Source organism: Thermobia domestica, chromosome 8 (genome assembly GCF_964235325.1).
Source record: "Thermobia domestica chromosome 8, izTheDome1.hap1.1, whole genome shotgun sequence".
Classification (NCBI taxonomy): Eukaryota; Metazoa; Arthropoda; class Insecta; order Zygentoma; family Lepismatidae; genus Thermobia; species Thermobia domestica.
The window spans coordinates 181,994,595-182,010,091 of NC_137461.1; the positions used below are offsets into that span (position 1 = coordinate 181,994,595).

Consider the following 15,497-nt stretch of genomic DNA (forward strand, 5'->3'; position numbering starts at 1 on the left):
CATCCATCACATATTAATGTATCGTTGAAATCTCATTTTTCAATAGCCTTCTTTATACATTCTCGGTCTACATTTTGACCATTACAACAACAGTCTAAACTCCAAAATCTTGATGATGTTGGTGATGATGCTGGGGTTTCTGAAACTGTTAGCGCTGGTGAATCTACTGCATCAATATCAAATTCTTCGTCTGAAGATGATTCATATAATGTTTCAGCATCAGACGATGCGTCAATATTACTATCGCAGTGATCGTTTTTCTCATACGACTGCATGATATATCTTTATATATTTTATCTCTTATGACATGTACTTAAAGTATTTTCATATCCATCACGTGTTCACATCGTGTAAAATTAACAGATTTCTCTAATGGTCACGTGTAGTTTAGTCATGTGTCGACGGTCATGATTAGTATCGCGGCGTCAACAAATTTATCTAATGGTCACATGTTGTTTAGTCATACGTCGGCGTCCATGATTAGTTATCGCTGTTTCAACAACTTTGTCTAATGGCACTAAAGTCACTTCCTCCGTGTTCCAAAAGCGCGCGAAAACTTAAGTTCATGTCTTGAGTTCACCAGCGAAAGACGTACGAGAACAACGTTCCGCCTTTAATATGCTGACACACACATATTGTTCGAGTGTTATTATAAATAACACGAAAGACTGAAAAAGTCCCGCATGAATAAAGATTTCCCTCCCATTTATAACAACGAGTATTATTATAAATAATACAAAGAACAAATAATATGGTCCCTGGAGGGCCCAGGTGCACTCTATTATATCAAAATCCTACAGGTTATTTTAACATCGAGTAATTGTAGTATGCTCACACCATATTCGAATATGTATAGGTGATTGTTATGGGCGTCACAAGCAAAGAAGTGTCCTGGGGATCATCAGGACCCATATGACGAACCAATAAGAAAGCAGGGAAGGGTTCTGGGAAACGTGGGCCACATTTTAACAAGGCGTATGGCTTGCCGTACGTACCAATTAAATTAATCGAGTAATTATTACGAGGGATTAAAAGTTACATAAACTGGGGGCCATTTTCAACCAGGAATCATGCAGTAGGGATCATCTACTATGACCTTGGGTGTCATTTAATTTTCTCCAGGAAAAAATTTCCTCCTACCCTAACACAATTTCATCATCCTCTTTCATCAGCTTTTTGGTTGTGAAACACACTACGTATCACCCTTATCCATCTTTAAACAGTAGATTACTTATCTTATCAAAGGCGGCACCTCTTTTGAAGGTTAGAAAAACCTATTATCCTACTTTAGGATGTAGAGCCACATCTCATACAGCCTTGTTGCTGAAGGGGACGATAAACTATAATCTATTCATCCAATCATAGATCTGCTAGTAGAGCCACTAAGTCACCATGTAATAGTGACTCTGAATCCTCACATTTTAGATAGATTCTCAACTAGAGGAAACTTTAAGAGTGGGAATAATAAGTTTTAGTTGTAATTTACACTGCTTTTTGGAATTTAACTTTCTGCCCTTTTTCGTCCTCGTGCGTGTCTGCGTTTACATAGCAGTTCAAAGATTCAGGAGAGCAGTGCGTACGCCACTGCAGACGAGAGAAAATGGTTCCTGATTCTCCTATCACAAGCCCATGCCATTTCATTTTTAATCTGATTGTTTTTCCCCATTCAGTTTGTTCATTTCTTAGCACAAAATAACATGTAACATTTTTTGTTTAATTAGTTGGGAACATTTCTGGACTGCAGTCTGCATTGGTTACAAGGGGTGCAAAGCTTCGTGAAAATCAGAGTAAATATCAAATACTTATTAGAACGTTGCGACAATAAATCAGATGTAATAATCAATACAATGGTAATCTTTTTGACATTTCCTGCCTATGTGAGCCCGTTCCCACCTTCATTCCCTAATTCTATCAAAAGGAGTGTATAAATATTTTAAAGAACGATGTTAATATATTTGTTTCCATTAAATAAGAAACGATGACGCAACAGAAAACATAATTTAAGTAGTAGGAAGATTCGGAGTGGGGACGAAACGTGTCCTAATTTTTAAGAAAAGGGATTGTTAAGAATTGTGCCCTATATAAAAAGGAGTATCATTTAGAGCTGAATGATGACCATTAATCTCTAAAATCATTTGAGCAATTTGATTATAGTGACAATTCTCGTTTCATTTTAATTTTCGAAAAACTTACCATTATTTCTAAAGCATGATGAGTCTTATAAACACTGAAAACTCTATTTGAAAGAAAATTTTCTTTTCTTTCAAAATTCCCGCTAATTTCCTTTCAAAATTATCTGTTCTCTAGAAATTAGCTAAACCCTAAATAATATGTACCTTCATTAGTCTTTCATCCACGATTATGACTTAAGAAGTCGTATCAGTCTGAAAGTTTAGAATGTGAATGGATGAGACTGTTACATTAATCCTGCGAAGAAAAACTTAATTTCTTATTACGTCCACGATCCACTGGACTATTAAGGAAACTGCTTTTATTCTAACAAAAATATTCCATATTTTAGTGACGTTCCGATAGTTATAAACAAACATTCTCACAGTGAATTGAGATTAGAGTGTTAATGTTACAATGTACACTTCAATATGAAGATTGAATTTTACGCATTTGAATATATTGTCAAGTTGCTAATACATAAATAAATTTCCTGGGAATGACTTAAAATAAAATTGTTATAGGCCTATTGTATTTTCTAAACTTTATTTGAGTAGTTTGAAGGTTTACGAAAACATAAATACAGGCACTGAGAAGAATATATATTTTATATTCAAAATATTGTAATGATATACGCAAACTAAGCTATAAGTAGAAAAAAATATACACAAATTTCATTGTATTGGCAACACTTATTTCATTATGAATACTACATTCTAAATTGATGTGAAACGAAATTAAGAACAGTATACAGTAGAACTATTAACTATACGTTCATGCAATCAAGGGTACTTAGGACTACATGGAAAAGGAAGGTTTAAAAGCCACACTATAACATAAATTATTTTAATTTATTCTTTTTAAAACAATTTTATTATTACTATTCACTTATAATGTATAATTATAGTACCACTTAAAGTATTAACTTCTACTGAATCTTCGGAAAATTCCTGAGAACGAAACTGTTCCATTTCATCGACAGTCTTCTAGGGTTCCTCACTACCTTATGTCCTTCACCGATATTTCTTATAGTTTTTCTTACTTATATAATCGTACGGACTCTGTTTCTACGCAACAAACTTTGCTACTGTTCACAATTATCCTTTCACTAAAAGACGTGGACTAAAATCTACTTTAATATAAAAAGAAATGAAAATTTTACATATACATTTTCAAGAAACAGTAATATCGACTAAAGAAGTTAAAAAGAGTGAGTGTTAAATTAATGTAAGACTACAACGTACACAATTATGATCCGTTGTTATAGAATATAACAAAGTAACTTACTTAAGAATCTTTACAAATTGAATTAAAATTTAAAGGAGTCGGATCTTTCTTTTGGTGGCTTCTATTATAAGGAATACCGAACTATCAAAAGTGAAGTTATCAATAATTTATTGTATTTATAAATGCCGTGGTGGCAAGCACTGTTATTTTGTAAATCGTATTATAAGTTAGGTGGCCGAATTTATGAACTTTCTTTCTATATTGTATTCGTGTTTGTTAAAAGCTTAGAGCTGGTACAGTATTGTCGGAAAACACGTTCGAACTGTTCACTCATCCTAGAATATTATCTAATATTATTTTCCACGATATATACAAATTTCTAATGAGGTAAACCTTCAGATATTGTGATCATGTATTCCTTCTTGAAATTTTTTTGAACAGTAAATTCCTCATCGATGTGCATATATAATCCATTATCTTCAGTAAATGGTAACCAATTAGGAACACCGTTGACGGGAGCAGTCACTGGAGTAGGGTTCCTGTAGAAAAAAAATATATATATTTATGTTCATATACTTAGATATTTATGTATAAGTATGCTTATATTTTAGTCTTGTATAGTGCGTAAGACTGTACCTAATATTTGCACAAATAATAACGTACACATTTGCTCTGAGAGACTAGAACATAGGAACACCGTAAAATAAGTTCATTTAGAAAGTATTTTAGTGACTTCCACCCTATCATCGTTCAAATAACCGATAGATATATCTTAAAAATTGCAATGTCGACTGAACACTGATACCATGAGTCAACATAGAAATCCCGAAATAAGCGGTATGACTGGAATGTTTTTCTTAAATTTTTCCAGTTAAACTACAATATATTACAAATAATAGATATTGTACATATGTATTTTGTACGTATCTTTGGACAAGTCGCCCAACGCTAGTATATTGTTTCCACCCATCTGACATCTTTCGAGGGAAAAGAGAAAAAAGGAAGAATATGATGCTTAAAACATTGCTCTAGGTGTAAATGTGTGTGATAGATAAATAAGGGACGAGAAAGGAGAATTACTTAAATACTGCGTCATTTGATTGGAACTTAACGTGTGTGATAGAGATGTAAAACTCTCGAAGTCAAAAGCTTTCTATTTTAGTAATGTCTAGATAGCTAAAACTGAATAAAAATAATAACTATAATAAGAATTATAAATATCAAATGTTTCTATTGTATTAAAAAGTTCTAATATCTATACATTAATTACTTTTTCCCTTGAGAAAGATACAAGATTAATTTTACATCTTAAAACAAATAAAATGATGTAGAAGTCACGTGAGAAGACTTCGGTTTTGAGCAACAAGTTGTGAAGTGGTTAGAAAGTAATGTACCCTTCATAAGCAAATATCAAGGTAAACGCGTATATACAAGTAGTCTCTTTATATAATGTTTAATATAATAGTTATAAATGAAGCAATACTCCTTTGTTATGTGCGTATTGAATAACGTTCATTTGCAAGTATTACAAACTTCACGCGTTTGTGACGCTTATTGATAAAAGTGATACGTGCAAAAACAACAAGAATTCTAGAGTACATAAAATGTTAATTTGGCCTTGTAGTGTATTGTGTAGTGCTTCAGTTTGTTCTGGCGATTAAGAAACATGTCGATGTATATATATATATATTTAATCAACACCCAAGTAAGCGTATTGTGGATACAAGGTGAGTATATAGAGAACATTTTTGTAAATTCAGTTCACCTCATCTCGTCTCTGTGCTATTCAGGTTAGTTTTCGGCTGCATCATTAACTTACCTTAAAACTAAATATCGGGTTCGTTACCTTTCGTACAAAGAAACTTGTGATGAGCAGCACAATAGTTCGCATATCGTTACGGCTTCCTGGGACAAAACTTTTTCTGACTTCGTTGAAGGTGCGTTTCTGGGCAGAGCATAGCTAACTCTCCAGATGGAAGTTCCGAAAGAGGTCATGGTACTTAAAGACTGCAATATACAGCGCCTGGGACAGGGACAGGCACCAATCACTAATAACATTAAATTATTAACAAATAGCTCCTTGTATAACGCAATTCGTGGCAGAAAACACCAATTTATAATATGATTACTATTTTTGTATATTTTATAGCGTTACACTATAGCCACACTTCGAATATTTATAATCAAGTTTACTATTTTATCAAAATTCACGTAAACACTCCATCTTGATATTACCTTTTATTATAATACGTAATGCAGGAAACATTTACACCCATTAAATAACATACATGTAGATTATACAAAATTGATCCTCTTGTTATCTCTTATATTTCTCCTTGCTATAACGACCAATAACACATATCGTCAGACTATTGTATTAACAGATCATCCATTATAATATCAGAAATAAAATAAATTCTAGTTCTTTCTTTATTCTTCTTTTAGCTAGTTTGTGCATATTTTAATAGCACATATTGCCCATAAATACAAGTAAATATGTTAAAAATACACTATATCGTTATATAATGTCGCCTGAAAAATAGGACTTTTTTGTTTACAATAAATAAAAAAGAATCCTGGACCGTTAGATATTACATATTAATTACATAAGTTTTTGAATGACCCTCGTATATACAAAATTACATTTCATATAGTTATATATAATATTCACTTGGGTATATTAGTGTCATTTTCTTATTTATTCTAATTCTCATAATTAATTTTATTTTAGATATTCATACAATTTATCGACGCAAAAAGAAGGTACATTCAAAACTACGGTATAAAAGTTATTTATTTTTAAGTCCTTTTCGCGGCCATTAATACTTGTCATAAGTTAAAAATTAACAAAGTCTATATTATTTTCTCAGGCATAACTAAGAAGATTTTGAAAAAATATTATTTTGACATTCATATAATTATTCTTTTGAACGAGATAGGATTAAATACGTTGTATATTCAAAGTACAAATTAAAAATGAAATACAGGCAATATCTAGAACACAACTAGATAATCAACTTCACAAATAAAGAAATTATATTAAGAATTAATTTAAAGATTAAATGTCATTCATGTTAACTTTGGACACAACTTCAGAAAGAACCAATGTCTTAACTAATTGCATCCATTTACTTTTGGTATATTTTGAAGGACGCCATAACTTTTCATCAATATTGCGTAAATCCAAAATTTACCAGTTTTCACATCTATTACTTCGAAAACTTTAGGATTAATTTGTTTGATACATAAATATGGTCTTATACGCTGGACTTTTACCATATTAAAAATTAGCATGGTTAACAGAACTTCAATAACAATTATTTATATTTTAGGTCTTTTGTTGTATATTACGAAATTTATATCAGGGATATTTATTTATATTATCTTCGTAGAATTCAAATAAAGCATAAATAACAAATGGAATCATAACGGTATTTACCGTGAAATAAAACAAGAATCAAATGAATATATTCTTTCGGACGCCACAAAATTAGCTTGAGTTACGTGACCAACGAATTCATTCAAATTGTATTGAAGGTCATAAGCCGGAATACAGTGTTGCACGTTATTTACTTCTACAGTCCTTTGTTTCCTATCTTGAGAATTTTTGCCATCTATGAAATTTCTACGAAATTCAATTCGAGTTAAATTAGATCTAATGATTACATGTTTCTTAAGTATAGTAAAATTACTATTATTGTTCCTACTCAAATTTGGTTCGGTTACAAGATTACTATTACTGTTGCTACTAGGATTAGATTTGGTTACATTACAAGTAAAATTAGGTTCTGGTCTCATCCGTTTGACTGGTGTCGAAATGCTGTGTCTCTTAACAGGGCTGTACTTATTTTTTCCACAATATTCACGGTAGTTTATCCTACCACGGTTTTTGTTCCATGAAGCCTTCCTCTTGTCATTCGATGTGTCTCTGTCCTGCCTTTTAGAAATAGCCTCATCTCTGTTCGGCGGATAACTTTTATCTGACTCCTTACCTTTTCTGTCAACCCATTCTTCTCTTTGCCGATCATTTTGACTTCCATTTCTGTACCTCGTCCTCTTTCTTCGGAACTTATCTCTTCGCTTGCGATCATGTCCATCATCGCTGCCTTCCCTGATTAGCCTCGCAACGTTAGCAGAAGTAAGTTCTTTGTTTCCATTTACTTCAAGAATTTGCGAAACAGGAACAGAATCGAAGCACTGTGAGTCCTGTTTGTCTGTGAACTATCACTTGATGAAAAATTGAAAGAAACTCTAGTGTCCTGCTGATTGCCTTCGGAACGACCGCTGTCCTTCGCATTTTCGCTGTTTTGAACCATTGCACTTTGCTCTGTATTCTCATTAACTTTAGCTTCAACTTCTACGGAATTTTGATGTAAAACGTGCTGATTGTCTTGGGAATAACCACAGTTCTCGGCATCCTCGTTGTTTTGATCCGTTACTCTGCTCTGTATGTTCATTAACTTTAGCTTCAACAACTTTTACGGAGTTTTGATGTAAAGCCTGCCTCAATATCTGCGCAATTTCTTGTGCTAACAGTGGGTTTGTTCGCCCAATCAGTAACAGGTGCTCAGTAAGTCGTTTGAAAAGGTAATCTATCCTTCAGGATGTATTCACTTCTATATTGCCACTTGCTTCATGTCTATTTTCACTCCCATTAACACTCATTTTAATATCTCTGAAAATGTTTCTTGATAAAACTGCTACGTAATCTTAAAATCAATCTCAAGTTAGTTATTTAGGAGATTCTTTACTTATTTTCTCACCAATCTCCAGAAATCCTGATGCCGAAAATACCAAATTTTTATATGACGCAATTCGTGGCTGAAAACACCAATTTATAATGTGATTACTTATTTTTGTATATTTCATAGTGTTAAACTATAGCCACACTTCGAATATTTATAATCTAGTTTACTATTTTATCAAAATTCACGTAAACACTCCATCTTGATATTACCTTTTATTATAATACGTAGTGAAGGAAACATTTACACCCATTAAATAGCATACATGTAGATTATACATGATGGATCCTTTTGTTATCTCTTATATTTCTCGTTGTTATGACGACCAATAACACATTCGGACTATTATATTAACTGAACATCCATTATAATATCAATAATAATAATAATAATAATAATAATTCTAGTTCTTTTTAATTTTCTTGTTCTTCTTTTAGTTAGCTTGTGCAAATTTTAATAGCGCATATTGCCCGTAAATACAAGTAAATATGTTAAAAATACACAATATCATTATATTTGTGCATAAGGTAATTAGAAACTTATTTAGTATAGCACCTGGAAATGGAAATTTAGCACATGATATGCACTAAGAAAGAACGATTGTTTATGTTTTAATATGTTTCATTGTCTTTTGTTACATTATTGAGGGTCATCGTGTCTCATAACGAAATTTTTAGTTCCAGATACTTCTTGAAGGAATTAATGATTAATGAGTCTAAAATTTCGCCAACAGTTCCATAAAGAATTGGAAGAAAATTAGAGATATTTCCTAACGATATTTTAGTAAGGTTTGCAAACAGAAATTGTTAATCTTAGTAAGACAATTTGAAAATGATGTAAACATCCTTTCGAGGCGAAGCAAAACATTTGAAGCTATTATTTATGAATTTTTGATTTTTTATAGTAAACTAATGATATACCTATCACAGTCTGGGTTCTGGTTGCCTCCTCCCCAGTTTGTATTTCAGAATTTTGAATACAATGTCGCTGAGAATATCGAAGATCATCTTTTTGTTTTGATAAATGAATGCAAGAGTAAAATAGTTTTTGTTCTCCTTGGAAAACAAAGTAATATCTTACCGTAAATCGTGCATTAACAATTCTAATATATGTGTTTAATATAAACATTTTTACCTCTGCATTTTTTTCTTTTGAACCGTTGACAGTCTATATGTCTTAGTGAATCACCCTTTAGGATTTTGTGGAACGTAGTAGTATCATTTACATTTTTAGTTGACTTCTTTTGTTTGGAAGTGAAAAATTAATTATGATTTATTTGACAAGTAGCACCATTTAGAAAATATTTCAAAAAACATATTAGTAAATGTTTAGAATTCTTTTGAAAATTTTTTTTTTAATGTTAAAATCGACCATTACGTAGTTTATATGAGTGGCCAAGTTATTCAGGTGAATTTTATTGAGAGAAATTTTAGAGAGTATGTAACAGGAAGCGCACACGAATAGATAGGGTGTCCTAGGTCATGAGATCAGTATTCCCGTAGAAGACAACCTTGCGCAATTTATACAGTACAACATACAACATACGGATGATTTGAAATCTAGTGAAGGAAGTCACCAGACGGTAGCCTCTTTCTTAGCTAAATTGCAAGAAAGCAGAGAGTAAACCAATGAGTCTGGAAACCGAGCACAGTGATATAGTTAGGTTACGAACGTACATTTTACTAATACTCAGGCAAAGGTTATCGGAAAAGAACATAAAGACGAAATTAGAAATATACGTAACGTAAGTCAGAAGAAGAACAATAACGGAAATGACTAAAAAATAGATATCTAAGTACAGTGCTTCTGAGCAACTTCATTACTATATATAGGAAAGTGTTATATAGGTTCATTGCAGCTATAGTTACAATGTTGGAGAAAAGAAGATACTGCATGTTATGACGCAAAGTCTCATGAGCAGGTTACAGAAGCTAATTATTGAAACATAACTATGTGGTTTCAAAATAGACCACAGAAATTGTAAACTTTGAAACGACGCATCGAGAGTGAATGCAATCAAAATTTATCGAGGATATGGTGTGAATATTAGCATATAAATCTAATGCAAATAAGCCTGTAAAGATTACGCGTGTCATGATTTCGAGTATGTAGGTTTCCAAGAGTGCATTGAGGTAAAAACACCAATTGCGGATAAAGCACAGATTAACGTAGCTGAGGCACAGAACGAGTAGGTTAAACAATACAGACATAGTACAAACGATATCGTTAATTAATTAAGAAAAAGGATCCGCATACGTCCATCCGACATAGCTGTGGGAGGATAGGTGAAAGTAGTAATATTTGTTAACCTGCTGAACGAATGTAACTAGCGAAAGCAGTGATAAAGCAGAAAAGTTGCAGATGCAAAGTCAAAGTTGTGTTGCACAAGTACACGACATAAAGGTGAAATTAGCCTATAAACCCAAAGTAATAAGTAATGTTGATACTTACGAAAGAGCAAAGAAAACTCGTGTTTTATATATTAATTACAAATCATGATGTTGAAGGTATCGTTATTTGACGATACGGGTTTAATGTCACATAATTGAGGAGCTTGTTTCCAAAATATACTATATCGCATTTGGGATTTTTTTCAGGGAATAGAAAAGAAATATGATCATTAAATTTTGGTGTAGAACAATGATTAAATTTCATTAAGTTAGAATATTTTACTAATACATAGTTCGGTGCATACATGTATTAACAATTTTTAATAAAATATTTAAAATTTTGGAAATTACGGATATAGTTTATATGGTTTATATGTTTATATGTTTATATAGTATGTTTTGAAACTAAAATTATAGAACACGGCAACACAAGATTAGATTTTTGAAGCAATTACATACTAAATAATATATTAAAACAATACACACTGACGTTATTTTTTATTACATAAGATAAATACATATAAGTTCACAATGTATTTCTGTCGTTTCTGTGAATGTTCTGGTGGTGTTTCAGCAGAACAGTCCCATGTGTTTTGATCACTATATTCCTATTCTGCACTTGATAACATTACGATATTTATTAAACTATCTTCACACAATAAACGTATTACAGAAACAACTCGAAAAGTATAATATTTGACGTTCACTAACGTGCAAAACTAGTTAAAAACAAGCTTTACTACCAATAAGAGTAACATTAATAATGATAATAACAATAATGTTTACTGCAGCGTTGAATTGACGTTGCCAAATGCGATGTTGTCAAATGAAAGAATGAATCCTTTCAGTACAGTTTACAAATAAAAAATATGATAGCAGACAGGTTTTGTTGCAAATAGTCTCAGAGAGACAATTAAGATGCTAATCGATTCAGTAGGACCTCAGAGGTGATTTAAAGTTGGTCTCGTCACTTGATGTCGAGTAGTTGCCGAAATATTTAAGATCAAAGTGTAAAGGCCGGTTTTGTCAGAAATTGTCTGAGAAAGACAATTAAGGTGTCAATCGATTCAGTAGAGCCTAAAGAGTGTTTTAAAGTTGGTCTTACCGCTTGCTAATGTGTTGTTGCCGAAATATTCAAGATCAAACTATAAGGGTATAGGGGAGGGAGTGATAGACAAATGTGAAAACCGGTTCTAAGGCGTACCGCATACAGCAGAAGCCAGCAAAATGTTATAGAAAAGTGAGAAACAGTCATCACAGTTTAAATGAAAAATCTAAATACTATTTTGATTTAAAAATTCTAAATACTTGAACTAAGGGATTCCCTGATATGAACATCTTGTTATAATAATTACCATCTACATTCTTCACATTTCAAGTAAAATTACCATCAAATCCTTCCTAACCGCTATCTTGTGTCGCAAATTCAATGTACTGTCTAATTTAAAGTTTTTACTTCAAGCAGCTTGTAGTGCAAAGGTAATTCCATATATTTTCTTTCTGAACATATTTTACTGTAATTATTTCTCTTGCTATAGAAAAAGTACTTAGGAGCTCTTTTATGTTATCCATAAGGGCTAAGTTCTTTATTGATACAAATTTTCGACTTTATTCAGTTTTCATTGTTGAGTAAAATTCTTTTGCTAGTAACTACTCCTTTCGGTAGAGGTGTTATTTTGTTTTTAAAACCCCTTCCATTTCTTTTCTTGCAATGTAATTCTTTCACACTTCCTTTTTTTTTAAAAAAAGAAACAAAAAATTTCTTAGAGTTTTCTTCTCTCAAGAAAACCTAAATTGTAATTTATTGATACTAATTTTCGACCTTATTTAATTTTCGTTGTTGAATGAAACTCGTTTGTTCTATTTTTTTTAATAGTAACTACTTCCCCTTCCCATAGAGGTTAAGTTTTGAATTTAAAATGCCTTCTTTTTTTTTCACAAATTGAAAGTGATATTGGTTGGATATACAACCTATCGTATAACGAAGTATGAACATTTAACTAAGGCATACACGTATTTTAAAAAATTAAATTAGTGAAACAATTTCAAGCTGGCACTTACATTATTTTCTACAGCGAGTCATCAATAACTACTGCATACCCCAAAAGTTAGTTTATTATATGCCTTACTGTTCAGTGGTATTCAGTTATTTTTATTACAGTTATTTTCTTTAAAATGTACAGTAGAACACTTTGCATGAAACTTTCATTTAAAATTTGGGTAGTTGCAGAGGTGTATCCAGACACCCTCCATGATATCCCCACTTATCTGTAAGTTTTGCCCAATTTTAGAGTAACTAAAAAATTCAACACTATTATAATTATAATTATTATTATTATTATTATTATTATTATTATTATTATTATTATTATTACTGAGGTTTTCCCAATTTAATGGTTCACTATGTTCCAAAAAGTTAAGCGCTTTCTTTCTTTTTGTTTTAGTTGTAGCCCGCTCAGCTCTGGAGGTTCTGCCACTGTATCTATCTCTGCTCCCGCCCAGTGGGAATTCTGCTAGAGAAACGCTATGTCGGTTTTCTAGGGGTTCTTTTTCTTCCCACATTTTTATTCCACTTCCTTTCATTCTCATCATCGAGGTCCCTTCAGCTTAGCTGCCAGAACCATGGAACGTAAAACTTAAAAACATACTTTTTCGTAGGTCTCTTGTGAGGTCAGTAGTCGCATTTTCTATATGAAATTTGACTGGAAACCTTTCGTTTAACATTTAACAAGTTGTAGGAACGTACGCAGGGGATATGTCCTAGTGGTCCGGACACATCTCTCCAATCCGTACTATCTTGTAATTTTGGCATAATGTTAGGGGGGATTTTACAGATTTTAATACAACCTGTATCCATAGGAATTTCTCACTTGTTATTATTATTATTATTATTATTATTATTATTATTATTATTATTATTATTATTATTATTATTATTATTATTATTATTACAGAATATTTGAGACCTAAACATTACGTTTTATTGCAATGGAAATAAGCATAATGAAGTAGAATGAATTCATGAATGGTTGGGTAAACAAGTTACGTTCTCGGTCACTACGATCAAGGTTGTTGACATGTGACGCCATGTTGTTAGTGATTCCCCTGTGAACAAAGCCGTTTTGACTCTAGCTTGTAAGACCGAAAGAAATTGAGTATTTTTCGTTTTATTCTACATCAGAAGTATGAATATTATAGTTGGAAAAATTTCCTTAATTACCACAGCGGGAGCCGAACCTAGGTCCGCTTAAATTACGAAGCAAATTCTCATGAAACTACCATAAGACTGCTGTGCTTAGTAAGGGTCAAAAGACACTCGTGTAACTAGCACATTGCATACGTTTACGATAACGACAGAACACTCCAATATCCGTCATGATTAAACACTGTAGTCGAAAGAATTCAAATTTAAATTAGAAAAAAAAAATAGAATAAGAACACGCAAGGGATAAAGTAGTAAGTAGTTTTAAGGGTAATTCGAACCCTTAAGTGGAACTTGGTGCCTCACATCACTTTTTTCTGATTCACTGAAAGTATCAAGGTAACTTGTTTCTATTATACTTGAGAATACTCGTTTTACAGTTATTTCCAGTAACTTCGAACGTCAAGGACACGAACACAGATATATCGAGGTTATATACAATTTCAAACGATCTCTCACCGGGAATTGAACCAAGGATTCCGAGCAGTGAACTATCTGATGAGTGGGGTACCTGGTTCGTTCCCAAAGTGAGGTTGAGATGAACAACATCGTGGTCATGCGGTCTTTCGCGGTAAACTAGTTTTCCCCACTTTCTCATTACACCAATTCGTCTATCATAATTCACTTGCTTTAATCATTTTCTGCCTTAACTTAACAGGCATAATGGTGGGACGTGAAACGAAAAAAATATTTTCAGTCGGTTAACCGAAACCAAACCGAACCGGAAAATTGAATTTTCTATTGCTCATTATCGTGGTCTCACAACAATACACCATATACAGAGAAAAACATGGGCGATCGTAATTCCATTCAAAACACCACATACATACTACCTTAACCTAAAACGAAACCAGTGAATATCTTTCGGAACTTGTCCAAAATAAGTATGGATATTCTTAAAAGTGGCAATATAGTGTTTGTTTTCAAAGAAAACCGAACCAAATTATGCTTCGTTTTCTAAAATAACAGTAAGCCATTCTCTTTCAACCCGACTGATATGGTCTGGTAGTCCTTCTAAAAATCACATAAAAATCAAAATTAATATCAGACCTATAATAAATTAATAGGGACTACCAGAAAAAGTTTTTTTTTGATAAATTAATGTGAAATTCGGTGTTACTGTAGTAGAAAGCTATGAGTATTTTAATGTAGAATGTTATTTTGGTAACGCTCCACCTTATAGGAGCACAAAGGCCGAAACATATTATGGTGATCTTTATATGAATTCCAAATTATATTCTGGAAACGCCAGTGAGCGTCACATTAACCATAAATTTCGCAGAATTTATATTATGATACTTCTTGCATGTGTCAGCTCCCATCTAAAATTTATATAAAAATTGGTTATAAACATCTATAGCAGGGACATACGAGAAGAAACTTTTTTGGCAATTAATGTGGAAATTGGCGTTCTTGTAGTAAAAATGAATGCGTGTTTGAAATCTGGATCGCTATTTTGAATAAGTCAGCGCCTTAGGGGGCACAGGGGACGCAGCACATGTTGGCGCATCTTTATAAAAACTCCATTTTTTTTTTTTTTTTTTTAACAGAGTGAGCGTCAGATTAATCACAAATGCTGCAATTAATACACATATACTCCTTGCATGTGCCAATTACTAATACGGGCAGTTGCCTCCACCACATTTTCCAAGATATCTACCAGATAACTTGAAAGAGAGAATTGTCCGGAGTATAGAAGTGATCACTACATATACGTTGGAGGTATTCACAATGACTATGGGTATTGTAAATCTTGTAATACGT

At 32.4% G+C, this 15,497-nt stretch overlaps 1 protein-coding gene across 6 annotated transcripts in view; it reads right to left on the reverse strand.

The window, feature by feature from the left end:
- Positions 1-2,696: 2,696 nt before the first annotated feature.
- The window catches only part of LOC145693363 (juvenile hormone esterase-like), a 1,331,986-nt gene continuing 1,319,185 nt past the window's right edge, over positions 2,697-15,497 (reverse strand). For 4 of the 6 annotated variants that reach the window (XM_081769289.1, XM_081769291.1, XM_081769293.1 and 1 more), the window contains one exon: positions 2,697-3,935. In XM_081769289.1, coding sequence (XP_081625415.1) covers positions 3,776-3,935 — 160 coding nt within the window. In that variant the 3' untranslated portion in view covers positions 2,697-3,775. The remainder of the gene's footprint in view (positions 3,936-15,497) is intronic. The other 2 variants (XM_081769292.1, XM_081769294.1) reach the window with 2 other exon arrangements.